Source organism: Rattus norvegicus, chromosome 11 (assembly GCF_021556685.1).
Source record: "Rattus norvegicus strain SHRSP/BbbUtx chromosome 11, alternate assembly SHRSP_T2T, whole genome shotgun sequence".
NCBI lineage: Eukaryota > Metazoa > Chordata > Mammalia > Rodentia > Muridae > Rattus > Rattus norvegicus.
The window spans coordinates 96,750,957-96,778,044 of record NC_141544.1 but is presented as its reverse complement, the minus strand read 5'-3'; the positions used below and the strand labels follow the sequence as shown (position 1 = coordinate 96,778,044).

Sequence of the window (27,088 nt, the reverse complement as noted above, 5' to 3'; positions counted from 1 at the left end):
TGGAGCCCACACAGTAGGAGGAGAGAACTGACTCCTGCAAGTCATTCCCTGACCTCTACATGCACCACGGCATGCATGCACCGACACCCACACCAAAAGTTTAAATGTAATAAAGTTTTCCCTTTAAAGGGGTGTGTGTGCGAGTGCGTGCGTGCGTGCGTGCGTGCGTGTGTGTGTGTGTGTGTGTGCGCGCGCGCGTGTTGGAAAGATGACTTACTGGTTAAGAGCACTGTCTGTTCTTCTAGAGGACCTGGGTTTGATTCCCACATAAAGCCTCACACATGCCCTCCTTCTAGGGAATGGATCAAAAGAAGGGTGCACCTCCAGCTGGGGTGCAGAGCTTACACCGCGGTGGTTAATCCTTTTTATTGCGTGTGTGGGTATGTGGCCATGGATCATTTGCATGCAGCATCCTGGAGGCCAGAAGAGGTCATTGGATCCCTGGAACTGGAGTTATGGATGGTTGTGAGCCACTGTATGGGTGCTGGGAACTGAACCTGGGTCCTCTTCAAGAATAACAAGTGCTCTTAACCACTGCAACATCTCTCTAGTCCTGTTAACTTTGTTTCTTTTAATTTAAATTTTATTTTATTAATGAACACAGGTGTTTTGGATGCCTGCATGATGCCTTTGTGGAGGCCAGAAGAAGGTGCTGACCTCCCTGAAACTGTTGCCAGTTACCATTCTGGTGCTAGGAATCAAACCCAGGGTCTTCTGAGAGAGCAGCTAGCACTGTGAACCACTGAGCCACTTCTGCCACCCTCAAATTTAAAAAGAAAAAAAAAATCTTAAAAATAAAATAAAATTAGAACAGTGTGAAGAAGCAGAGAGGATGACCCCCAGACAGACCAAACCTGCGCGCCGCTGTATACCCGTGTTCAGTGCCACTGCCATGCCCAAAAGACAGGCTGAAGGTGCTCTTAACCACTCAGCTGTCTCTCCAGCCCAAGAAATTTTCTTTAGCAAGCAAAAATTAAATATGAAGAATAACTCTTTAATTTTATGAAAACCATAACAAATCCACAAATCTAAGAAATCCAATGAGCCTTCAACACTAGAAACAGAAGAAAATGACTTCAAGTCACATGACAATTGAACTGGTTAAGAACTAAGAAAGCTGGGGCTGGAGAGATGGCTCAGCAGTTAAGAGCACTGACTGCTCCTCTAGAGGTCCTGAGAGTTCAATTCCCAGAAACCACATGGTGGATCACAACCATCTGAAATGGGATCCGATGCCCTCTTCTGATGTGTCTGAAGAGAGTGACAGTGTATTCACATACATCAAATGAATAAATAAATCTTAAAACATAAAAGATTATTCTATAAAAAAAAAAGAAAGCCAGGCTTTCTTGTATAGGGTTTTATTTGTTTTTGTTTTTGTTGTTGTTTTGTTTCAAGACAGGGTTTCTCTGTGCAGCCCTGGCTGTCCTAGAACTCTCTGTAGACCAGGCTGGCCTCCAACTCAAAAGATCCACTGCCTCTGCCTTCTGAGTGCCAGGTGCTGGGATGAATGGCACCACTGCCTGGTCACATTGCTTATTAGAAGTAATAAAAACTGGCAGGCAATAGCTTTTTTAATTTTGAAAGGAAAAAGTTGTCCTAACTACAGTGATAAAATTCCATAACCAAAAGACACTTAGGAAAATGTATCCACACACAAATGTGCACACAAGGAGCACACCACACACATCAAGACCTCCTGTTCTCTCATGGGGTGCTTCCTAGGTGGTAGGCTGGGCCTTTCCAGCCACTGGCCATCAGCAACTAAATTATGTAGACAATGAACTCAAGCTTCGTACTTTTTTTTTTTTCTTTTTTCTTTTTTTCGGAGCTGGGGACCGAACCCAGGGCCTTGTGCCTGCTAGGCAAGCGCTCTACCACTGAGCTAAATCCCCAACCCCAAGCTTCGTACTTTTGTGTGGCCACAGAAGTTGCTGCTGCTGCTCTGGGTGAAAAGTGGAAGGATTATGAGGTCTCAGTCCCCATCAGTGATTGGAAGAACAAGGCTTCCCCATGAATCAAGGTGTCCTGACCCATAGCAGTGTGTTTGCTGCTGACTGAGAGGCATTCTTGTCCTAGACTAAGGAGAACTGGAGAGAGGAAGCACAAGCCTCTTCACAGATGCAGTGTGAACACCAACTGGAGTGTTTTCAACTTGGTTACTGTTTAGAAAGAAGAGAGGAGGGGTTGGGGATTTAGCTCAGTGGTAGAGCGCTTGCTTAGCAAGCGCAAGGCCCTGGGTTTGGTCCCCAGCTCCGAAAAAAAAGAAAAGAGGAAAAAAGAAAGAAAGAAAGAAAGAAAGAAAGAAAGAAAGAAAGAAAGAAAGAAAGAAAGAAAGAAAGAAAGAAAGAAAGAAGAGAGGAGACTCTTGGACTGCTACACGACTATGTCCTAGTGACTGGGGACCAGGAGCTAGCAGCATCTGAAAGTCTTCTCATCTCTGTCTACCAGTGTTGTCAGGAAGCCCTTAAGCAAAGGTGGTGAGACCAGGACCAAAGCACCCAGGATTCAGTGTTACTCCACACTCCTGCAACACAAACACACTAAGAAAGACGAGGGAGCAAAGGAAGCTAAACATTCTAGCTAAGAGAATGAGAAAAGCCAAGGGCAGATGCAGGAGCAGACGGCCAAGAGACATGAAAGGCTACCCTTGCTGAGAGCTTCTGCTTCTGAAGACTTGCATTATTTCTAACTGCATGTGTCTGTTTATCTGTGTGGGTAAATGAATCCAACTGGCACCAGAGCTTCCGGCACCATAGGCAGTTGGGCACTGTGCTGGGAATCAAACTTGGGTCCTTTGCAAGAGTAATACATGTTCTTAACCTCTGAGCCATCTCTCCAATTGGGGACTGTCTACTTCTAAGTCTGAGTCCCCAAAGATTAGTGTTTAAAAGTACAAAAGTTGGGTGTAATGGATCAGACCTTTAATCTTAGCACTTAGGAAGCAAGCAAGCAAATTTCTGTGAGTTTGAGGCCAGCTTGGTTCACATAGTAAGTTCCAGGATATTTAAGGGACACAGTCAGATCCCATCTCAGAAAACACCCTCCCCAAACAAACAAAAGAGTAATAAATAATCAGACCCTTGGGGGTAGGGGGAAGAGGCTCCTCAATGCTTACATCTCGGTCAGTAAGATCGGTGGCTTTCTCTACAGCGGGCTGCCTTACCTGGACAAGCTGAGCTTGGCTCACAGTTCCCACCTCAGCTCCAGAGCAGGGATCAGGTAGTCACAGTGCCAGGGCTGGCTGACTGCCTACCTGCTGAAAACTGTATTTAATGAGGAATGAGAGTCTCTTCTGGTCTCAAGTATCTATCCGTAAGCATTAAGTCAGGTACCTAAGATACTCCATTCTTCCTATTCTATGCCATTCTAGGCATTCCAGATTTTTTTGGTTAAAAACTAATTTCTAAACTAAAATCAGAAAGGAAAAAAAAATTAGCTGAGACCTTTGGGAAATGGTCTTCCCGTGAAGTTTTCTTTCCAAACATCCCCATTATTTCCTTTAAGTCCAACTGTTTTTGCTTTGTGGTCAGCATGCCTGCTGGGCAAACAGTCCCTTACTTCCACACACACCCAGCTTTATTTGCTGCTCACTACTTAGCACTTGGGGGTGAGGGAGGTTGTTCTGTTTTCTCACTTTCGAATGCAAACTCCTTCTAGCAAAGGGTCCTGAGGCTCCAACACTAGTTGGAAACTGCCTGTGTAGACTATTAACTGCCTGGATGGGCAACTCTGTCAGACATTGGGAGTTGATGTTGAAGCATGACCACCTCAAGCTGTGTGTGCACCTGATGCAGGATGAACACCAGGGAAGATTGGGACCCTTCCTCAGTTCAGAGAAAGGAGCCTCTTCCTCCTACAATTTCGATAAAACTGCTCCTTTAAACTTTTATTTAAAGAAAAAAATGTTGTGGGGAGCAGACAGCTCTCAGCAGGGTCCTTTGTTTGCCTCATCCTGGCCTCCCTTCTCTGGCTTAACTGGACCTTAAGTTTCAAAACACACCCTCTTCTTAGAACCTTTCCCTCCTCCCCAGTGGGGTTGTTGGATCTCTTACCCCAGTCTGTCAGTAAGTAGGCTTGCGTCCTTATCTCCTTTAGCAGGCATCAGTACACTCTTAGAGGTGGGCGCGAATTCCCACCTCTGTTGGGTTAACTCCATGTACCTGACGGAACTGTGTTGCTCCAACACCTTCCTATAAGCATTTGTGGATGACCGAGTGTTGAGAAGGAAGGTTCCTTCCTGAACCCCTCTGAAGGAGAGAGGCTGTGCTGGGAGCACCTGAACAGGTGAGTTCCTCACTAGCACATGGGAATCCAGGCTTCTAACAGTGTAAGGAGTGTCTGGCCTTAGCCAGGAGAGTGGGCTGCTGAGGTATGCAAGTGAATTCCAGCATCTGGAGTCTGCATCACTCACCAGACATACACTCAGGAGAACTGAGAGCAGAGACTCTAACAGGTAGTTGTGCACCAAAGTCCACATCAGCACTTATTATGGAAGCCACTCATATTCATCAGTGGAGGATGAAGAGGAAATCCACAGTTTCTGATCCGTATAATGAGGAAACTGCAGGAATATGTAGAGGTATTGGCTATATAATAATCTATATAATAATCTGGATGTACTATATGCCACTGAACCACGTGCTGGCATAGGCCCCACAGTTAAGGGCTGAAAAGATGGCTTAGTGTGTAAAGCATGAAGGACCTGGGTTCAAGTCCCTAGAACCCTTATAAAAGCTGCCTGTGATATGGTGTTTCTGTAACCCCAGTGCTCCTACAGCAAAACAAGAGGCAGGCAGAAATATGAGACTCCCTGGAAGTTAGCAGGTATAATGGAGACCCTATCTCAAACAAGGTAGAGGGCTAGGACAGATACCTAGGTGGTCCTGTGACCTGCACATGCATGTCCATACTCATATAAACTACATAGTCACACACATGCACAGACACATGCAAAACCTAACACAGTTAAGGATGGGAATGTAGCTAAGGCAGAGTCATTCCCAGAATTTACAAGGAAGGCCCCTGGGTTTAACAGGACAGCAAAAGTGAAAATAATTAAAACAGTTAAGGAGCTGAAAAGATTGAGAGCAGGCTTTGCACAGGCTCTCAATAGGTACCAGATGTTTCGAGGGAAAAAGTATTTTTTCCAGGACCACACTCCAAACCACAGCAGAGCAGAAAGGATCTGAAAGGATATCTGATATGATAAATGTCATGTGATGTATATTGTACCACATTTTTTAAGTCTTTAAGAAGAGAGATCTCCAGCACTTACCTCATTAACTTCAAGAGTAATGAGATCGTATCATGAAGGCTCCAGAAACACTAATGTTCGTGTGGTAAGATGAGCGGCAGACGATACTCTGAAGTGAGCAATTTTCCTTCTGGATCCTGACAGTCAGGGATATCATAGTGGCCCCTGGGTATTTGGAGATTACTGATAATACATAGTGCTGTGGGTGTGAACTGAGAGTTTTTGTAGTTTGTCTCTGTCTTAGCAATAAGATTCTTTTTCTAGAATCACCTTCTCTGTCAGCAAGATTTAGCCTCGTTTTAAATTATGTAAATTGAGTTGTCTCAAAGGCCTGTAGGAAAATTTAGAATACTTTCTAAATCATTTGAATGAATTTCTCTTCAATATTTGCCCACAAAGTCCATTAGCACAAGTACACGTCACATTCACATCACAAAGGACATTAATTTCCAGCAAAGAAATTGCCCAAGACAATGAGGACACGTGGAGAAGTGGTCATGCACAGCTTGTGCCGCAAGACCAGGAAGTGCCCTGTGCAGGCCTGCCATTTACCCATCATCCCGCTCTAGACTGAGCTAGCAGCTGCGTCCTAGCAGGCTTTGCACAGGCTCTCAACCTGTACCAGAAGCGTCTAGAAAAAAAGATATTTTTTCTAGGACCACACTCCAAACCAGCAACAGAACAGAAAGGATCTGAAAGGATCTCTAGAAGACTCCTCCTTTTCCATTTGGCCACACTATTCTGGACAACATCAAGAAGAGACACAAACCACTGTTAACAATAGATAGCTAACATACAGAACAGATCCCATCCTGAGGTAAGTGAAGAAGGACCCAAATAAGGACTCAGACAGAGGCCAGCATCTAAGCCACCGACACTGCCTAGGGCAATCCTACAATCAGCACTGCAGCCTGGACAAGAAGTAATCAGTAGCTAAATGGTACAATAAAGAGGGCCCATCTATGTGCAGCACAGAGGACTGAGCCTAGCTGCTTCATAAAATATGGTCTGGCTTCAAGGCCTGCAGCTGCCAATGAAGGGGAAAATGTATCAGAGTGTTTGTCCAACACATGCCAGGGAAGACAGAGCCAGGAAGGGAGGACAACCATGATCAGACCTTTGTAATGTTTACAAAACTTCCCACGACCTTCAAAAGTACCATTTGTGCTTTCATGAGAGCCAAGGGACATTTACACCCTTTCCTCAAGAATCCCACCATCTTCTTAGGCTGATCTGGCAGTCTCCGCAACTCTGTAACCACGTAGCTCTTGTCTGGTCACTGCCATGTACAATTACCTGGCCCTACAGCTCCCTGGGATGGTATATGAGGAGATCAGTAGAGAAAGAGGCACCAGAAACCCATCTAAGACTAGCTCAGCTCCAGACTACTATCTTGTCAGGCCACATTCCTTGTTCTGAGTTGCATGGAGGTAACCATTCCTGGCAGTCCTGAGGGCTGAGAAGAACTCACTCAAGCACTGCTCCTTACTTAAGTCTCAAGTGGTCTGCTGCTAGCAATGACCTTGAAGAGGTGAATGCTCTGAAAAGGTCCCCTAAGCAAAGGGGAATCAGAACCTAGGGTTTTGCAGAGCACAGCTCACTGCTGGGTCTTTCCAGTAAAGCCCTGGTCAGGGTGGCCAGTTCCCAACTGAACCTGAAGCCGAATAAATTCAGAGGCCACCTGGCCACGTACCTTGGTGACTTTCTATTGCTATGAAGAGACACTATGAGCAAGGCAACTTACAGAATAGCTTAATGGAGGCTCACAGTTGATCACTGCTGACTTCAGGGTGGGGAGTATTGTCTCAGGCAGGCAGGAATGGTGCTGGAGCAGTGGCTGAGAGTTTGCATGTAGAGACAACATACGAGGCAGTGGTAGTTTCTGAAACCTCAACGCCTACCCCAGTGACACACCTTTCCAACAAGGCCACACTTCCCAGTCCTTCTTAAACAGTTCTACCAACTGAAAAACAAGCATTAAAATACATGAGCCTAGAGGGGCCATTCTCACTCAAACTATCGTACCTACATAGCTGAGTTGAGGCTTCATGAGACACTGCCTCAAGAAAACTTAACTTTAGGACTGGCAGACTGTGCACATGCACACACATGGACACACACACAAACATGTAAATTTAACAAAAACAAGAAAATTAAACTTTGCTCCCCCGTATCTAGTAAACAGCCTTCTACAGTACATTTTAAGTACCATCCCTATTAGAGAAAAAGAGATGAGGTCCCCACATGCCTCTGAGGACCAACTTTCCAAATGCAATGGCAGACAATTACCTGAATCACAAAGCAAATTCAAGATATGGAAAGATTTCAAAGTCCTAGAGGTAAAGTTTTTGTTGTTGAGACGAAGGTTTTGGCTTTGTAGCCCAGGCTAACTACCAACAAAATTCTCCCTCCTCCCTGGTAGTGTAGGGTGAAGTCAGGACCATGTACACACACACACACACACACACACACACACACACACACACACACACACACACACACACACACGACAAGCACTCTACCACTAAGTTACACTCCAGCCCCACATAAGGGCAATACTACATTAAACAAGGAAACCCCTGAAGCAAAGCTGGGCTGAAGTTCTGAGGCATACAAAAAGATGATCTAAGGCCAAGCAGCAATGGACAGCTTTACTCTACCCCTCTAGATCTAAACAGTATCACCCCCGGTCTCTGCTGAGAGTTCTAACAGCCTAAAAGCATCATTTCATATACTCCTTGGGAATCTTAAGTCAGCACAAGACCAACACACCAGAAACAACCTGAAAAAGAATGTTATCATTTATGGTTATCTAGGCTGTGCACCCAAAGTGCTTAACAGAGTGTGGGATACTCAGACATGATGTGGAGGCAGAGGGACAAAGACAGAGGGCAGCTATGCCCAATACAGACTGTAGGACAGGTGAGATGTGCTCAGTTCCTGACAGGTTGAGTGTGAGAATTTCTGAAGGGCAATGCTGGGCACAGCAGCAAAAGGGAACAGCAAGGACAAAGAGGATTGTGGTGATGGTGACAGGTGGCAGAATGTGGGGGCTGAGACTCAAGATGAAGAGGTACAAGATGAGACAGAGCCAAAGGTCCCCCACAGAGCAGCACATATCAGAGCGCTGATGTCAGGCTTAGACTCCAAATGTTTGCTCTACTTTACCAGGTGAGCTCTGGAGCTGTGTAACCTTGGCCAAGTAACTTAAGACCCTGCATGTCTGTAAAACAGGGTTAAATCCCACCTCACATGGCAACTATGAAATACAAACATGTAATAGCATTCAGCTATAGTTTTATGTCTTTTTTTGTGTTCTAATCATCTTTATAGTTGCTTTTTGGTTTTTTGTTTTGTTTTAAATCATGTTTTGGGCTGGAGAGATGGTTCAGTGGTTAAGAATACCGACTGCTCTTCCAGAGGTCCTGAGTTCAAATCCCAGCAACCACATGGTGGCTTACAACTATCTGTAATGGGATCCAATGCCCTCTTCTGGTGTGTCTGAAGACAGTGACAGTGTACTTATATATAATAAATAAATAAATCTTTAAAAAAAAATCATGTTTTACCTTTAGTTACAGGACCTATTTCCTTTTAAAATAGCTTTTCTTAAGTATGGTTCAGGAAGTAAAAAATTAAATAAGTAAATAAATAATAAGACAAAAGTCTTGCTACACAATTCTGACATCTAAGCCTGATCCCTGGTACGTGTGAAAAAGCTGCAAAGAGTAGTTCACAGCTGTGATCCCAGCAATCTCGGGTGAAATGCGGGGCAGAGAGAAGAGAACTGAATCACATAAGAAACTCTAAAAGAAACAAGGAGAGACAACTATCCCTCAAAAACAAGGTAGAAGAGGCTTCACTAACCCAGGCCAGTCTGGTCTACAAAATGAGTTCCAAGCCTCCTAGGCTATACAGGAAGACTGTCTCAAACACAAATTGAGGTAGGATGAGAAAACTGCTTCCCAAAAACTGATCTCTACACAAAGATTGTTTAAATGCCCCCAACAGCGTGCGTGCGTGCGTGCGTGTGTGTGTAGGTAAATGAGCTCCAGAACCTCTCTTCACTTTTCACAGCTGACCCATACTGTTGTTCCAATTTTCATGTGCTTGCTAGGGATCAAACTCAGGTCCACAAACTTGCTTAGCCAGCATTTAACCAGTCGAGTCATCTCCCCAGGCCTAGGAATACTTGTTTTCAGTGACGGTCTCGGTCACTACAGAGTCTGGGCTGGGCTGGAACTCACGAGCCTCTCTGGCCCTTCTGGGTGTGGTTGAGTAAATACCCTTTTCTGACCCTTTACTTTCACAGAAATGTCTTCAAAGGTAATATGACCTCATGGTTCAAAATACAGTCTACATAAAAGGTGACAACAAGGTTAAAATTATGAGCAAGTCTTCCAAGCTTGTAGAAATGCATGCCATGCAGGTGTTCTTTTGAACACAAAGATACTGTGGTGAGATCACAGGCCGAAGCCACTGATGGACTATCCTGAGTTGGTCACCAGGCCAAAAGAATTGTAAAGCATTAGTGCCCACCCTTTGAAAACTATGGACACTGAAGGGTCTCTGCCCAATGACAAGGTACCTATCTTCAAGCAGGAGGACTCTGCACTCCTCAACTACTGAGTGCTGTCATCTGGTTTTGGAATTGTGACACAGGAGGCAGAGCACACTATTACACTGGTCCTGAGTGTCCTTCTGTTTCTGTTTCTGATTAAAATCTAAGTGATGCCCTCTCTGATCTCTAGGGACACCTGTGTATAGACACACATAAACAGAAGTAAATATTAAAAACCAAAACAATGGGGTTGGGGATTTGGCTCAGTGGTAGAGCGCTTGCCTAGGAAGTGCAAGGCCCTGGGTTCGGTCCCCAGCCCCACCCCCAAAAGAAAAAAACAAAAAAACAAAAACAAAAACAATAACAACATACAAACAAAAAAGAAAAAGGGCTGGGTGTGGCAGCACATGCTCACTTGGGAGGTTAAGGCAAGAGAATCACCACGGGTTCAAGTTCTGCCTATGCTATGCAGTAAATCCTAGGACATCTGGGCTGCAAAGTAAGACCCCGTTTCAAACAAAACAGATTTAAAAGCCAGTTGGTAAAAATCTTACCATGCAAGGACTTGAGTTCAATCCCAGAAACTACTTTTTTTTTTCTTTTCCTTTTCTTTTTTTCCGGAGCTGGGGACCGAACCCAGGGCCTTGCGCTTGCTAGGCAAGCGCTCTACCACTGAGCTAAATCCCCAACCCCCAGAAACTACTTTTAAAAACCAGTTGTGGGGCTGGAGAGATGGCTCAGTGGTTAAGAGCACTAGCTGCTCTTCTAGAGGTCCTGAGTTCAATTCCCAGCACCACTTGGTGGCTCACAAACATCTGTAATGAGATCTGATGCTTTTTTCTGGAGCTACAGTGTACCCATATAAACAAAATAATAAATCTCAAAATAAGCAAAAACAGCTGTGGCAAACTGGGCATTGTGATGCATGCTTTCAATCCCAGCACTTGGGAGACAGAGACAGGCAGATCTTTTGAGTTCTCAGCCAGCCTGGTCTACAGACTGAGCTTTAGGATAGCCAGGACTATACAGAGAAACCCTGTCTTGAAACAACAAGCCCTAAAACAATAAACAAACCCAGCTGTGGTAGTGTGAGCTTGTAACCCCAGTGCAGGGAAGGGAGGCAGAGGTGGATACCTGGCTGGCTTAGGGGGATGAGTACCAAGGCCAGGGAAAACTTCATAAAACCAGATTGGGGATGTGGAAATGGCTCAGTCAAGAAACAGCCTTTGTACACACATGAAGACCTGAGTTTGGTCCCAGAATCTATTTAAAAACTGGTGTGGCAGCATGTGCCTGATCCTAGCACTGGGAAGGTGAAGACAGGACTGTATAAGGCTTACTGGCCAGCCAATCTATCCAACTCCATGTGCTCTGAATACAGTGAGACCTTGCTTCAAAAACCAAGATGGAAAATGGATTGAGGGGCAGTCGATGCTTTCACACATGCACACATGTGCACCTGCACCCATCTCCATATGCATGCATTGGAACACAAACATATATACACATACCATCAGATGGTGGTACCTAAGGAGGGAGAGCGGAGCTTGATCCTGGCTTCCATACTCATCTGTTCACAGTGTCCCAAGACCCTCCCACACCTATGGCTATGATCCCCTAATGTTCCTTCAGGAACAAGAGTGGCAGGACCACCCCGAGAATGCTCTCAAGCCAGCTAACTCACCTAGCCCACACTCAGCCTTGTCCTGCCCAACAGAAAGCAGCCCCCCAGCTGATGGAGACAGACAAGCTGAGTGAAATGATGGCTGACCTCAGCAAGCCGAAGTCAGCAGAGAGGGAGCAAGGAGAGTAGAGGTAGAAGCAGCTCAGGATAACTGAAGTAACAGCTTCTCTGGGCAGGAGAGGGAAAGTGCAGCTTCATATCCAAGCCAGCCCCAACCAAGGCTACTCGATGAGCTGCCCAGCTCATGCAGTCAACTCTGTTCCCAAGTCCAGATGCCAAGCCACACCTCCTTTCTCTGGGACATGCCGTCTGTACTACAGACTGAGTGGCTGGTAAGCTTTAGGAAGGATCCACATTGGCAAGAATCCCTCGTTCTTTGTCTCTCAGTATAACTAATACCCAAGGAGCAAGATCCACCAAACATGAGGCCCAACCAGATGGCCCTGCCTCCTCCCTCATCCAACTCCCATCCCTACAGAATGACTACAAGGACCTCATCCTCTCTGCCACCTCCATTAGGGCAGCTGCAAGGCAAAATGACTAAAGGAACTACTGTCCTTTATGTTAAAAAGATACAAATAGCCATTTCCTCTTATTTTTTTTTCTTTTCTTTTTTTCGGAGCTAGGGACTGAACCCAGGGCCTTGCGCTTGCTAGGCAAGTTCTCTACCACTGAGCCAAATCCCCAACCACAAATAGCCATTTTAATATGTGTGCGTATATACACACACACATACATACATACGTATGTACATACATACATATAAATTTTATTTTTATTTTATACACATTCCTGTTTTGCCTGCATGGATGTCTGTGTGAGGGTGTCAGAAGCCCTGAATCTGAAATTACAGACAGGTGTGAGCTATGGTTGCTGGGAAGTGAACCTGGGTCCTCTGGAAGAGCAGCCAGTACTCTTAGCTGCTAGGCCACCTCTCCAGCTCCTCAAAACTGGTTTCTAAGTGCCCACTCTGTGCCTGTTCAGGTACAGGGGACACACACAGAATGTGTCAATGAGTAAAACCTGTCACTGTGAATCATCCTAGCATTGTGAGAAGTGTAGTGGCTGCATGTTTGCTCTTATTTACGGATCCTAGCTCCAAATCTTTACAAGCGTGTGTATAGCCTAGAGTAACCACAGAAAGTAAAGGGGGCGTGGCCCTAGGGAAGGAAACAGTAAGACCCAAGTACCATGAAAGGAGAATGGGAAAAAGAAATGGGGAGGCTTTACCTGGGGGAAGGAGAGGGCAGGTAATATAGAGGGAAGAGGGATAAAGAAGAGAAGGTAAACTGGAGGCAAAGGCAGTGATGGATCTGTATGTGATTTGAGGCCAGCTTGGCCTACATAGTGAGCTCCAGGACAGCCAGGACTGTAGAGGGACCCTGTCTCCAAAAACAAAAAGTAAAATAAATAAATAAATAAATAGTTTTGTGCTTATTTAAAAATATGTGCACATATTAAATAAATCGAATGAGTTCATACGACTTGGGAGTAGTAATGCTCCTCCCAAGAGCTATGAACTAACGAAAACTGAAGTACCAGGCATGGAAAACCTCCCTTCAAAGTACTGGTTAGGAGAGTCTAAGAGACTCCCAAAACAATGCAGGGTACTGCTGTTACCCTTGGTTGCTTTCCAGAACTTGAAAGTTAAGCCCCTATTGCTGAAGACACTATACATTTTGCATGCATTAGGTAGAAAAGTTGAACTGGAGCTGACCTTGAATCCTTCTCACTGAGGACTAGCTAACATCCAAAGGTGTTACACCAGCTGCCAAGGGAGAAAGGCAATCACCAGCCTTACCCAGCTGTGAAAGCTATAGAACACAGTAGTCACCTGCATAGTAGTCACCGAGGGCAGCAGTGGCAATCGCACCTTGGAAGTAACCAACAATGGTTTACTAGACTCAAGGAATTCATGTCAAAATACAGAGAACAACTGAGAAAGAGGTGTCCATCCACAGTGGATAAACAATTCCTACAATCAAGGCTTAGGGAACACACAGAAGAGGTCACAGACGCTGAAAGGGACTGGGAGTAGGGCAGAAAAACTGTAAGAGCAGAGGACCAGGATATTTTTTTTTTTTTTTTTTTTGGTTCTTTTTTTCGGAGCTGGGGACCGAACCCAGGGCCTTGCGCTTCCTAGGTAAGCGCTCTACCACTGAGCTAAATCCCCAACCCCAGGACCAGGATATTCACTGCAAGATAGTATCTTTATGACAGGGAGCTGCACCCACGAAATCTTAACACTGTTATTTCCTCAAACAAGACTGCAGAGAGACTACCAACTCACATCCAACCTGGAAGAGCTGCCACAAGGCGCCACAGCTAGAGGAAGAGCTACAGGTAAATAATGGTTGCTAAGAGAAGAAAATCATTCTTCTTTCCAGAGGATGAGCCCAACAGGCTATTCAATCCCAAACAGTCAGCACACAGACCTTCATAGACGGCCACACTAACTGACTCAGCAGTTGTATTTATGTACACGTATGTATATGCAATAATAATCAAGAAAAAGAGGTCAAGAATTTCTAGTGGGGACACAGGCGTTGGAGAGTGGGGGTAAAAATGATACACAGTATTCATACATGACATTCTCAGAAATAACTAAAATAATGTGAAAACAAAGAATACAAGGTGAAAATGAAAAAGTGGGATAGCAAAGAAAACCCTGCAGTGGTTGCTATGTGTGTGGCACGATTTAAAACCACTGCACTGAGCTCGGGGCCTCCTAGAGGGAGGCCTGCTGACTGGCATGCACACACCATCTGGTTCATAGACTCCTCCAAATCTACCTGTGAACAATATCAGCAGATGATCTGGGTAAAGCACTTGCTTTCTATCAGACACCTTTTGGAACAGCTCCTCACCTTGTTAGTCATGGAGATGTAAATCTCCATGAATCCATACCTTGATGCTTACTTCAGAGTGAGGAAGCTGAAGCACAAAAGCAATCTAGCAAGGAGGGAGGGGAGGAGGGAGAAGGACGGGGACAGGGGGAAGGGAGAGGAAAGAGGAGAGGAGGAGGGGAAAGGAGCAGATGAGAGGGAGGAGACCCTAAAGCACTATGACAACATTGACCTGGCAGTGTAGCTTCAGGGTACACGGTTTGAATCCACAACCACCAGTTATTGACTAGAATGAGAACAAGACCTTTGCATAACTTGTCATAGTTTTGTCAACTTGACCAGCAGGCATGTCTGTAGAACATTTTCTTGATTACTAATTGATGGAGAAGGGAAGAGCCCATGTGGGCAGTGCCATGCCTAAGGTGAGTGGGCCTAGGTTCTATAAGAAAGATGAGGGAAAGCAAGTCTATTCCTGCCTCCAGGCTCTTGCCCCAGCCTCCTCATGATGGACTATAATCTGTAAAGTGAAATAAACCCCTTCTTCCCCTCATTGTTGTGGCTGTGGTATGCAGCACAGCAACAAAGCAAACTGTAACTTGCACTCCTGACAGACAGCTCACTCTTCTACCAGCATAGCCACAGGCCTCCATGTGCACAGCCACACCACCAAATCCACAGGCCTCCATGTGCACAGCCACACCACCATAACCACAGGCTGTCCACATCCATAGCCACACCACCATAGCCACAGGTCTCCAAGCTACCTACCTCCAGCCTGGGTTTGTCCTACCAACACCTGCCACTGCAAAATACGACCCCACCTCCACTAAACTTTCTGAGACAGTTGGTGAGTCAAGCCAGAAAGAAAACCAAAGCTGTCACAGGATAACCACACTTTACACTCAGGTATCCCTCTGCTCAGTTGCCTGGGACCTCAAATAGAGCCTCACAGGTCACCAGTATGCTCTGTAGGCTGGGAGGAAACCAGAGCTTAAGACATCCTCAGCACACATGAGCACAGGCAGTGAACACAAAGATGACAGAGCTGCACACCTAAGAAGACATCTGCTTAGTCATGGCTCTTTATCGGGCCCTAAATATTGTTATTGACATTTCAGAATCAGAAACCCACCAAGAGTCAGCGGCTCAGCCCACAAGGGCTGGATTGCTGCCATCCCTTAGAGGGCCTGTTGTCACTGCCAAGACGACAAAATGCACAGCTAGATCAGCTCTACAGTATGAGAACCCACAGACAGACAGCATCTGCCATCGCTGCTAGGGCACTACCTGGTATCCAGACATCTCTCCTGACTACAAAGGGGAGAGCTTCTGTGAAGTAGGCCAGGGAGAAGCAAGTGGTTTCCTTAGTCACTCCCAGCTGGGAGCAGCACAGCTGGGATACACAAGCTAGCTGTCAATGCTACTACCTCTCGGGGTGGAATACACAAGCTAGCTGTCAATGCTACCACCTCTCGGGGTGGCCCAAGCAGCTTTCAGGGGCTAGCAACCAACCGGGAGAAGGACGAGGATTCTTGGACTGTGGCCCTGCTGGGAAGGCAAGTTTTCTTAACTATGAATGTTGGAATCACCCCGAAGAAAGCTATTGCTGAAACTGTGGCATAACTTTGTTTCCCAATGAGAGATTAAACTTAAAACAGTACTAGGGTGAGCAAAAAAAGTATAATGCTGCACTCCCTTTATAGGTGCATAACGATCAAAGCAGCCATGTTCCCAGAATTAAATCTCATCTAGGTCACTTAGCTTTATTAAAGTTTTCTATTTTAGTTTCTCTGTCTATAAAATTGAACTAATAACAGTCTTCCAGGGACCACTTTAAAGTTATCACATACATTAGTACTTAGAACAGTATCTGACATGTAAATATAATACCCTCAAGATTAAACATTTTTTTTAAAGGAAATTTGGGGGCTGGAGGTAAAGATCAGTGGTAGAGCGCTTGCCTGCCATGCATGAGGCCTTGGGTTGAATTACTTGGCACCACAAAACAGTAGAAAACGAGTTTAGACAAGTGAAGCCCAACTCTACATGCTGCCTCCCCTCATCACCACTGGAAGATTTAGCCTGCATCAAAGAAGAAACCCACAACGCCCTGGCTCTCCCTCACAACACTGGGTAGGATCAAGAGGAGAGCCCTCCGCCTCCCTCCTAAGAGGTGAATTCTAACTAGTCCACCTAAGGATGGTTCAGACCTTGGACCTTGAAAGGAAGCAAGGAAATCTAGAATAGGACTTTCATTTTGCAAAAGTCAGCTACAAAGACTGCCCAACACTCCCAGGACAGACATGATGGACGTGTAAAGAGACATAATAGCACACAAGAAAAAAACTGACGCAGCAAGCCCTGTCTTTGCTCCCATGTCAAGGGACAAGAGGGTGCTTAGAGTTTTGCAGGACAACTTAAGACAGAACCGGGGGCTGATGCCGAGTTCCGACCTAGAAAGCCATGGGTTCAAGATCACATTATTGCCTCTACTGAAGTTCCACTGTATGTCCCATTCAGGTTGAATGAGGGCTCCTTGCTGTACATGTACACATGGGTGGCCTCTGCCATCTCCCCAGGAACACCCGACACACAGGCATACACTGAAGAATTCATACTTGCTCTCTCCTTCAATATTGAGCACTTTTAAAAAGAAGGCTGTGTTCTCTGCATTTGAGTATCTCTACCATTGGACAGGCAGCAAGGACTCATGTCCTTTCTGAACTGCTCTCAGCCAGCTGACAGGATCTATGACCAGACTGGCAAAAGAAAAATGGTTAGGGACATCGGACGCCTATGCCATCGAGTCAAGAGATGCTGGCCCTAGAACATGAGGCAAAAAAAGGGCAGATGTGTGGACCTCACCTGCAAAACTGGACCCAAGAATCAGAATGGGTTCGCTATAAGCAGAGGTATACAAATGTGTTTACCAAGGTATAAACCACAGGACTGGAGAGATAGCTCAGCAGTTAAGAGCTCTGATTGTTCTTCCAGAGGTCCTGAGTTTAGATCCCAGCGAGCACATGGTGGCTCACAACCATCTGTAATGGGATCCAATGCCCTCTTCTGGTGTGTCTGAAGATAGCAATAATGTATGTACTCACATACAATAAATAAATCTTTAAAAAAAGAAAGAAAGAAAGAAAGAAAGAAAGAAAGAAAGAGGTGTAAACCACAAGATTCCAAAAGTCCACTATCCCAACAAGAGAATCAAATCCTGGGTTCCTGGCAGGCTATTTTACAACCAGTCGGCTCACTCTGCAGAACAGCTGGCTGTTCCTCCTGGAGCCCAGGGAAACACTCTGTTCAGTAGAGTGTTGGCTTAGGCTAGGTCACTGAAACACAGACGTTTCCACATGGGACAAAAGCAAAAAGCCAAGCAATGAAATATGTTGCAGGATGGGAGCTGGACTAGGTCACTGCTGAAGGTGCACCCACCTATTCTGATACCCAGCCATGATGTCACCCACAGAAGACTTGCCTTGGGCATTCCTTAATGGGAACCTTCCTCTGCTAAAAGCATTAAGAGCTCTACTTACCCCTGCCCTAGCACAGAAAGGAGTTTCTAACACAGAGTGTGCACATTAAAGCGTCTCCTCTCCCTTGAAAGTTCAAAGACAAGACCTTCCTGCTGTTGGTAAAACTTTTCCACAGATCCCTAATGGGACAGTGATTCCTGTGCCTGATGGGTAAATCACCCTGCTTTGTTTGGGAAGTGGGGAGCAGTGAGGGGTTTTTGGCACAGTTCAGAAGTATCTGAAATAGGTAGAAAAAGGACCTGAGGTTCCCCACCACACAAAACTCCAAGGGAGTACCAAAAGTAGTTAATCACACCACACAAAGCACTAAGTGCCAGGCACCGCTGAGAGCACTCTCCCCTGCACAAGGCGCTCGGTTTACTCCCAGTACCTCCTTTGGGCCGGGCGGGACTTCTGTGATACAGCGTTTCACTAAGTGGCAATAAGCAACCAGCCATCGCTGTCCAGGGCTGAAAGGCTGGCACTAGGCCACAGTTGGGAGGACACTTGGGGCACCAGGTGCCTCCACAAGCTGCTTCCCAGACTTCCACTCAGCCCGGCAGAAGGGTGCGCCGAGACGCAGCTCCTGGCCATTGGGTCCAAGAGCACGCGGCGCTCGGTAAACCTGGGTCCAAAGGCGACATCCTCGAGGCTCTGAACCCTGGTACACTCCAACTTGTGCCGGGGCAGGGGACGCCCAAAGGCCCGCAGACAGGCCTCGCCTGTGTCCGGCCGAGGCGCAGTGGCGCCCAGCAGCCGCCGGTGGACGACCGCCGCAGCCCCACCCCCGACCGCGCCCCCACCCTCAGCGCCGCGCACCTGGCCGCAGCGGCTCGGTGACAGTGAGAACCAGCAGGAAGAGCAGCAGGAAGGCACCGCTGTCTGCCTTGGGCACCATTTATCCTCCGTTCATCGTCCCCGGGGCAGCCGCGTGACCCCGCGGGGAGGCCGGACCTGGCCGAGAGGAGGGGGTGAAGGCCGGACTCCGGCCTGGGGCAGAGGGACGGCAGGCAAGGGATCCAGCTGGATCGCAGCAAGAGAATGCCGACTCGCGCACACTCTAGGCCGCAGAAGCGGGATGAGATTCCGGCTCGCGCAAGATGGCGGCCGTCCTGCTCCAGCCCGCGCTACCCCGCCTCCAACCAGCATTAACCAATGAACGCAGAGCTGGGCGGGAGGTGGCGGGGGTGGGAGGCAGTACCGGAGCTTCAGACGCCGGGCGGGGCGTGAGCAGGAGAGGTCAGACCCAGGGACTGAGCGGCAATGGGCGTGGTCGTGGGCGGGGCTAAGAGAAATGAGACGTGCCACTGGCTGAGCCGAGAGGCGGGACTCGGGGGAGGGGGACGCAGAAAGGCTGCAAGGTACCCAAAGGGGACCCTAGAGCTGGTAGGGTCACCGGGACTGACAGTGTTGGCGCCAGGGCTGGGGTGGGTAGGAGTGGAGATCGGGGATTAGAGAATCAAAGAAGTATAGCTGGACTTGAATGATCTTTATTCCTGGAAGCCCAGGTCTGTCCCAGTGCCAACACATTCCCTAAAGTGGTCTTCTAAACGCGGAACCGCTGTGAAGACAGTGAAGAGCTCTAGTGAAAATAAAGGACCAGCAGGCTCTGTGGATGGGAAAGAATACAACACAAAGAATACAACAGAGGAGGAAATGGTTTAAGGGATGTCAGAATAACAAGAGAAGCCCATAGTCTCTGGACCCGATCTAGGGAAGGAGCTGCCTATACAATGAAGATAAAAGCCCAGGCAGAGACCAGACTAAAGCCTGGGAACAAGGCTCCTCGTGTTAAACTCACACCTGCCTTCATGAACAGCATGTACCTGGAAGGACAGACAGCAAATGAAGGACCAATCTGTTCAGGGGAAGGAAGTGAAAAGGGGGTAAGGTCAGTCAGCTCCAGCATACCTAACTCACTATTGCCCCTCCACCAAAGGCCCAGGATTCCAACCAATGATAGAACCGTGGAACTGTGCGAGTGAAAGATGCTAACTCTTATAGGTGGATAAAGCCAAGGTCGAACCATCAGATATTCCAACTTTCCCAGGTCTTGGCCCAAGGCGTTGGATATAGGTCTTGTCACAACAGAAAGGGAGCTCCTTGCTGACAGCAGCAGAGGTACCTGTCCAGTACTACCTTGGCACTTGGAGAGTTTTATGACACGTTCCCGGCACTCAGTACAAGATCCAGGCTTAGCCTTCTGCCCCCATACCCACCACCACTGCAATCTGCCCTGGGAGCTCACTCAGAGCTAGGAGTTGGGCAGGTCCTTTGGAGGGAACTCAGCCAAATGCAGACTTCCTGCCAACTGTCCACCTGCAGAGCCACCGTTAAGAGTCCAGGAAAGGTTAGGAAGAGAAAAGAGCAGGACAGGAAGTAAGAAGTCTGGCCGAACGGTACGGTGAAAGCACAGTGTTAACTCCCTAACCCACCAACCACCACCACCACCACCACCACCACCCCTGGGCCAGGAGATAAAGAACTCGAAGGATCTTCACAGCTGTAGGTCAGGTCTGTCTCAGGGCCCCAAAAATTTAAAAGTGGTCTTTTAAAAGATGAACCCCCTTACCTCAGGCCAGAGCCAAGCATAAACCATTTTGTTCACTTTTAGTCTGCTCCAGTAGAGTGGCAGACCTTCCAGGTTCGAAGTCAAAGCACCCCAGGCAATAGCTGCATTTCCCCCTGGGCATTACTCCTTTGTGACTTCACCCACTGAAGTCACCCGGGAGACGGCGCTGAAAGTTCCATGTTAGAGTCTTGGGCCTCTTAGGAGGCAGGGACAGCAGGCCTGGCCAGCTCAGAGGACTCTCTGTCCACAGTATAAATGAAAACACTGCTGGCCCATGTCTGGCAGGGATGTAGAGGGCAGCCTCAGAGGCACTGGGCACTCCCGGCACCATGGATGACGCAGCCGTCCTCAAGCGACGAGGCTACATCATGGGGATAAACTTAGGAGAGGGCTCGTATGCCAAAGTCAAATCCGCTTACTCTGAGCGCCTAAAGTTCAACGTGGCGGTCAAGATCATCGACCGCAAGAAAGCCCCCACGGACTTCCTGGAGAAATTCCTTCCCCGGGAGATTGAGATTCTGGCCATGCTAAACCACCGCTCTATTGTCAAGACCTATGAGATCTTTGAGACGTCAGATGGCAAGGTCTACATTGTCATGGAGCTTGGGGTCCAGGGTGACCTCCTTGAATTCATCAAAACCAGAGGAGCCCTGCAAGAGGATGATGCTCGAAAGAAGTTCCACCAGCTCTCCTCGGCCATCAAGTACTGCCACGACCTGGATGTCGTCCACCGAGACCTCAAGTGTGAGAACCTTCTGCTTGACAAGGACTTCAACATCAAACTGTCTGACTTTGGCTTCTCCAAGCGCTGCTTGCGGGATGATAGTGGTCGGCTGACATTAAGCAAGACCTTCTGTGGGTCAGCAGCTTATGCGGCCCCCGAGGTGCTGCAGGGCATCCCCTACCAGCCCAAGGTGTATGACATCTGGAGCCTGGGTGTGATCCTCTACATCATGGTCTGTGGCTCCATGCCCTACGATGACTCCAACATCAAAAAGATGCTGCGCATCCAGAAGGAGCACCGCGTCAACTTCCCACGCTCCAAACACCTGACTGGTGAGTGCAAGGACCTCATCTACCGAATGTTGCAGCCAGATGTCAACCGGAGGCTGCACATTGATGAGATCCTCAGCCACTGCTGGGTGCAGCCCAAGACTCGAGGTCTGTCCTCTGGAGCCATCAACAAGGAAGGGGAAAGCTCCCGGGCCGCTGAGCCCTCATGGACCCCTGAACCTGGTGCTGATAAGAAGTCTGCCACCAAGTTGGAGCCTAAGGAAGAGGCACGAGCTGAGGCCCAATCTGAGACAAAACCCCAGGAAGATAATGTGCAGGTGGCCAGGCAGTCAGAGAACGTGGGCCTCAGCAGCGAACTGAACAGGGCCACAGAGGAAGGGCATCCCCAACAGCCTTCAGAGACACATACTTAGTGAGCCTCTTGCAGCCCAGGGGGCCAGCAGGGAAGGAGGCAGAGCTCATGGCTTGAAGCCTGAGCCTAGAAGTCAAGGGACGAGAGAGAGAAGGAAGACACTCCCGGATGAGCTATTTTCGTCACTTTCTTCTCCCCCTCCTTTGAACTTGGTAACTCACATGGCTAAAGAAGCAATAAACCACTATATGGGTGCACACCCTCAGGTGAATGTCTTTACCCAGATCACTGTAGTCCTGGGCTCCCCTTGTCTTCCTGTGAGACTGCAAATCGTCACTCATAGGGAAGTCCATTCCTGCGCCCCAAGCCCAGACTGTGTCCTTAGGCCGAGGTGAGGCAGTTGTACCAGTGAAAGGCTGGTTGGGGGAGGGGGGGCATTTGGAGGAGCAGAGCCCACGGAAGATAAGAAGAAGATAACTTCCAGAGGGAGGCTGAGGAGTGCAAAGAAGGGTGGAGAGAAGACAATGGGAGGCTAGCCCAAGGATGAACATGACTGCCTGTAGAAGAAGGAGGGCTGGAAGCCAAAGCCCTGTCTTGCACCAGGAGAGCTGGCTTCCTGCATCAGGGGCTCAGGGTCAGGCAGGTGTTTTAACACTATCCCAGGGCTGCAGGCTGCATGACCATGCCTGAGGGCTGGGGAGAGTACAGAAGGCATACTGACCAGCCCTATAGTCCCTCTTGGGACTTGCTTAGCAGTCCAGCCTAGGACACGTTCCTCCCTGTCCAGCTGGTACTCAGTCCTCAACTGTGCTCTAAGTTGCTACACACTGCTGTTTCCCAGCCCAGGAGTAGGGGCTCCACTAGCTAACTCAAGCATGCCCCACAGCCCTGTATAGCTTTTGACTGTATCCCATTCCCCTCCAATCATGCCCCAGTAGAGCTGGAAGCTGACCTCTGCAAAGCAAAACTGGCAGCATGTCGGAACTCTATGGGCAGGAAGGCGGCTATTGGTATTCCAAATGGGCATAGCCTGCACCTGACACCACTGGTTCCCATGTGCTGCCTGCCTTGCTTACATCATGACCCAGGCAGTCCTCACCTTGCCGTTGTGGCCCCTTCCTTCACCTCACTCTGGGCAACATCATGAACATCTATGGGTTTAATACACAAAACCAAAAACATTTAGACTCATCTCAACCCTGAACCCACCTATATCTCTACCTTGGGAAGACACCAGTGCCAAGTACCCTAGAAAAGTGGTGTTCAGTGAGTTCCTGGACTTGTCCTTGCACCCACACCACATCCAGCCCACCTTTGCCCTACTGTATGCTTTTCTACCCATTGCCTCCCAGTGTTCACAGCAATACCCAGGCTACATCCTCCCATGCTCAGACAGGATTTCAGTGCTACCTGCTGACCTGCCCATCAGTGCCCCACCCACCCCAACATGTACGCCATAAGCATACTTGCCAATTCACCTTTTTTTTTTTTTTTTTTGTTCTTTTTTTCGGAGCTGGGGACCGAACCCAGGGCCTTGCGCTTCACCAATTCACCTTTGAAGACTGCCCATCTCCCCAGGCTCAGCAAGGGGGTTTGTCCTCAAAGCCTTCTGGGACCAAACAACACTTTACAGCCTGCTTCTGTGAACTTTGCTGTGAGAACCAAGTATCTAGGGTTCAGGCATAGTACAGACTCTGAGCAGCACTGCCATGAAGAAACCTGCATGGGGCAGAAGGCTCCAAGACATGGGGCTAGTGGTGGGGTGTTCTGAGAAGTGTGTAGGCACCTGGCTTTTCACCTCTGTGGTTTTTGCCAAGGTTTTGGGGACAGAAGACACCAAGGTGGCCTGAGGCTGCTTAAAATTCAATGAGGAGACAGTTGAGATAGAAGTGACACAAGGGCTCCTGCTGTGTGTGTCACTCATGGGCATTAGAACCAGAACTTCAAGGTGGCCTCTATGGTGTATTCTTGTTCCCCTCTGCGCCTATGTCACTTCCTGTTTGATGCTGTCTGTCCCACCTCCCATCTAGAAATGGGCCTTCTTGCTTGCCCTCTGAGCACAGCACTTACACATTCTGGCAACTCACTGAAAGTGTTTGACTTTCATCTGTGGGATGTGAAAATGAGCATGGGACTTCTAAAGGAGCCAGGAAGATGGACAGATGATGCCACCTTGCAAAACAAACATCCATGCACAAAACACAAGACACTCCAACTGCGAATAATGAGCATTGCCACAGCCCTTCATGTGGCCTGGCTCACCTGCTCACAAAACTCCAAGCTTGCTCTTCATGGGCAACGCTAAGGGCTATCAATCCCTGGGCTGTCCAGCACCAAGCCTAACACAGTCCCCTCCTCACTACCAGGCCCATTGGCTTTTCGTAACCCTCTCCCCTCCCCTCGACCCTCAGATGCCTGCTCTGGCCCGAGGCCCTGGGGCTCCACATGCATCCCAAAGTCACCTGGCTTCTCTTCCTAACAGCAACCATCTTAAAAGGGTGTTAGGCTCTATAGGGGCTGCCGATCATTTGCAGACAAAAGCTCCATGACCTTTTTCTTCCCTGACTTACACTTGAACCATTCTCAGCGCTTGTCTGCTTGGGTACCTCGCCACCTTGTACATCTGGTTGAAGTCTCCCTATCTTCCACACCGCACTCTCCCAAGCATGCACCTGCCTACCTGGACCCTCAGTCCATCCTCTTGTACAACCTACCCTCCCACCCCCACACACCTGTTCACCAGGGATGTGGGTCATCTGCCCACTCTGTAGCCCAAAGACCCTTGCCAACTCCAGGCCCCAGACACGGGGCTGCTTTCATCCAGTAGACTGGAACCACCACTGGACTGACTGGACCTGGGCAGCTTCCACTGACTGACACAAACTCATAGGAAGTTTTCTTCAAACCCCAACCAACTGGGTCCAGTCAAGTGAGGACCGACACAGGCCCGACTCCCATGGCCCCACAGTGAAACAGAGACTGAACCTGTATGGCTTCTCTTTGGGCCTCACTGGTGACAACGAAGTCACAGCAAGAAAAAGGGCCAGGGAGGGTTACCACAGGCCTGAATGCCAGCTTCATTCCAGTGGGTGGGGAGGGGGTGCTCCTTCTAGGCCTTCCTGGCTTCCGTCCAGGGGCCCCATTCCCCCAAGCCTAGTCCCCACTCCCAGCAGCCCAGCTTTATGACTTCATTCGCTGGTCACTTGGTGACAATGCTGAGCGTTCCACTCCAGGCCCAGCCCAGCCAGACGCCTCCCCACAGTGGGAATGAGGACAATGCCTGCTGGCCCGTGTGGGGAGGGGATGTAGAGGGCGGCGGCACCGGCCGCTCCTGGCACCATGGACGATGCCGCGGTCCTAAGGAAGAAGGGTTACATCGTGGGAATCAATCTGGGCAAGGGCTCCTATGCAAAAGTCAAATCTGCCTACTCAGAGCGCCTCAAGTTCAATGTGGCAGTCAAGATCATAGACCGCAAGAAAACACCCACTGACTTTGTGGAGAGATTCCTTCCTAGGGAGATGGACATCCTGGCGACTGTCAACCACCGTTCCATCATTAAGACCTATGAGATCTTTGAGACCTCTGATGGACGCATCTACATTGTCATGGAGCTGGGCGTCCAGGGCGACCTCCTCGAGTTCATCAAGTGCCGAGGAGCCCTGCACGAGGATGTGGCACGCAAGATGTTCCGCCAGCTCTCCTCAGCCGTCAAGTACTGCCATGATCTGGATGTCGTCCACCGAGACCTCAAGTGTGAGAACCTTCTGCTTGACAAGGACTTCAACATCAAGCTGTCTGACTTCGGCTTCTCCAAGCGCTGCCTGCGGGACGGGAGCGGGCGCATCGTCCTCAGCAAAACCTTCTGTGGGTCAGCAGCTTATGCGGCCCCCGAGGTGCTGCAGGGCATCCCCTACCAGCCCAAGGTGTATGACATCTGGAGCCTGGGTGTGATCCTCTACATCATGGTCTGTGGCTCCATGCCCTACGATGACTCTGACATCAAAAAGATGCTGCGCATCCAGAAGGAGCACCGAGTGGACTTCCCACGCTCCAAGAATCTAACTGGTGAGTGCAAGGACCTCATCTACCGCATCCTACAGCCAGATGTCAACCGGAGGCTGCACATTGATGAGATCCTCAGCCACTCGTGGCTTCAGCCCCCCAAGCCCAAAGCCATGTCTTCTGCCTCCTTCAAGAGGGAGGGGGAAGGCAAGTATCGAGCTGATTGCAAGTTGGATACTCGACCAGGCTCAAGACCCGAACACCGGCCTGACCACAAACTGGGGAGCAAACCCCAGCACCGGCTGCTGGTAGCACCTGAGAATGAAGACAGGATGGAGGAGAGGCTGGCGGAGACTTCCAGAGCTAAAGACCATCACATCTCTGGAGCTGAGGTGGGGAAAGCAAGTACCTAGTGGCGGAGAGGGCCCTGGGGGATCATGGTGTGCAGTCTGCACCCACATAAGCTAAGTAGGAGGTAGGAGCTGAAGAAGGCACAGGTGCAAGGAACAAGTAAAATCCGTCAATTAAACCACTATTTTGATTACGTTCTATTAGCTTTCTTCCACTTCGTAGCAAAGCCATTAATTACTGACCACCAAATAAACCACAAAGTGTATACAAGCATTGAGAGTGCCCAGTGGGGAGTCTTTTTCTCTAGGACTCATCCAGCGCGGGGATCTCCAGCACAGGGGTTTAGGAACCTGTACACAGGCACAGGCAGACTCAGTGAGGCCTGTGGCAGGGGGACCTCTATCAAGGTCCTTTTGCTAGGCTCACACATGTTGGCTTCTGACTTTCCTCCATCCCCAAGGCCTCTAGCACTGGACAGCTCCATGCCTCTCTCTTATCTTAAGCAATACAAGCCACCCCGCCCCTGTTTTGTTCTTACACAGTGCTCATTGTCCATTCACTTCAGGGGCAATCAAATTCAGACCTTTCCTGTGCAAGTCTCACCCTCACCATCCCCAGGAATGGGGCAGCCCGCCTGGAAACTTGTTGCTATTTTACCCATTCTGTAGACCTGCAATGTAGACCCTTAGCAGCCCTCAATCAAAGTTCCTTAGGCACCATTTCCTGGTTCCACCTCTCCTTAAAGACTCCCTCATACTGGCCAAATGCTGGAGGTGGCCAGCACCCAGATCACACCCATTCTCCCTGTCTCCAGTATCTGCTTTCTCTTACTGGAGGAATCCTTGGTTTAAATCTCAAGCTTCCTGAGCAGAAGATCCCAGCTCCAGCCCTGAGGGTCCCAGGGTTGCCTCACTGTGGGGAGCTTCTGGT

General features: G+C 48.6%; 3 protein-coding genes across 5 annotated transcripts in view; 2 read left to right on the top strand and 1 right to left on the bottom strand.

Moving 5' to 3' along the window:
* Dgcr2 (DiGeorge syndrome critical region gene 2) overlaps positions 1-19,044 on the bottom strand; it is a 50,491-nt gene extending 31,447 nt beyond the window's left edge. For 2 of the 3 annotated variants that reach the window (XM_087576668.1, XM_087576669.1), the window contains exon 1: positions 18,686-18,990. In XM_087576668.1, coding sequence (XP_087432794.1) covers positions 18,686-18,764 — 79 coding nt within the window. In that variant the 5' untranslated portion in view covers positions 18,765-18,990. 3 annotated transcript variants of the gene reach the window in all.
* A 1,607-nt stretch (positions 19,045-20,651) lies between these two features.
* Positions 20,652-22,075, top strand: Tssk1b (testis-specific serine kinase 1B). Its single transcript, NM_001011900.1, has one exon. The coding sequence runs from the start codon at positions 20,768-20,770 to the stop codon at positions 21,863-21,865; it is 1,098 nt and encodes a 365-aa protein (NP_001011900.1). The 5' UTR covers positions 20,652-20,767; the 3' UTR covers positions 21,866-22,075.
* A 3,000-nt stretch (positions 22,076-25,075) lies between these two features.
* Positions 25,076-26,431, top strand: Tssk2 (testis-specific serine kinase 2). The gene has a single exon (NM_001012019.1). It carries the CDS (start codon positions 25,144-25,146, stop codon positions 26,218-26,220), a length of 1,077 nt encoding a protein of 358 aa, NP_001012019.1. The 5' UTR covers positions 25,076-25,143; the 3' UTR covers positions 26,221-26,431.
* The last annotated feature ends 657 nt before the right edge of the window (positions 26,432-27,088 follow it).